General features: G+C 52.4%; 1 protein-coding gene across 1 annotated transcript; it reads left to right on the top strand.

Moving 5' to 3' along the window:
* Window positions 1-13: 13 nt before the first annotated feature.
* LOC129114864 (serine/threonine-protein phosphatase 6 regulatory ankyrin repeat subunit A-like) lies at window positions 14-840 on the top strand (the record flags this gene model as incomplete). Its single annotated transcript, XM_054626750.1, has 1 exon — window positions 14-840. A coding segment is annotated over one exon (827 nt), but the record flags the coding sequence as incomplete, so codon positions are not given.
* Window positions 841-850: the final 10 nt, after the last annotated feature.

The raw sequence follows: 850 nt of genomic DNA, 5'->3' as shown, positions 1-850 counted from the left end.
GACTGACTGACAGACTGACTTTGACAAGAGGGACCGCCGTGCAATCCACTGGGCAGCCTACATGGGACACATAGAGGTGGTGAAGCTGCTGGCATCTCACGGAGCCGAGGTGGCCTGCAAAGATAAGAAATCTTATACCCCCCTACATGCGGCAGCCTCCAGTGGAATGATCACTGTTGTCAAATACCTCCTGGACTTGGGGGTGGATATCAATGAGCCCAACGCGTATGGCAACACACCCCTCCACGTGGCGTGCTACAACGGGCAGGACGTGGTGGTGAATGAGCTGATTGAGTGCGGCGCTAACGTAAACCAAGTGAACGAGAAGGGCTTCGCACCTCTCCATTTCACCGCTGCTTCCCGACATGGGGCACTCTGTCTGGAGCTCCTTGTGTGCAATGGGGCTGATGTCAACATCAAGAGTAAAGATGGTAAGACTCCCCTCCACATGACAGCCATCCACGGGAGGTTTTCTAGGTCTCAAGCAATCATTGAGAATGGTGCTGAGATTGACTGTGAAGATAAGAACGGAGATACTCCGCTGCACATTGCAGCTCGATACGGACACGAGCTCCTCATCAACACCCTCATCACCAACAGAGCTGACACAGCTAAGCGAGGGGTTCATGGTATGTTCCCACTTCATTTGGCTGCTCTCAGTGGATTCTCTGACTGCTGCCGAAAGCTCCTGTCTTCAGGTTTTGATATTGATACACCTGATGACTTCGGAAGGACCTGTTTACATGCTGCAGCTGCTGGAGGAAACCTGGAATGTCTCAATCTTCTTCTGAACACGGGGGCAGACTTTAATAGAAAGGACAGCTTCGGCAGGACCCCTCTGCACTATGCT

Source organism: Anoplopoma fimbria, unplaced genomic scaffold, assembly GCF_027596085.1.
Source record: "Anoplopoma fimbria isolate UVic2021 breed Golden Eagle Sablefish unplaced genomic scaffold, Afim_UVic_2022 Un_contig_1053_pilon_pilon, whole genome shotgun sequence".
NCBI classification, from domain to species: Eukaryota; Metazoa; Chordata; class Actinopteri; order Perciformes; family Anoplopomatidae; genus Anoplopoma; species Anoplopoma fimbria.
The sequence above is the reverse complement of the archived record's forward strand: the minus strand, read 5'-3'. Positions and strand labels throughout refer to the sequence as shown.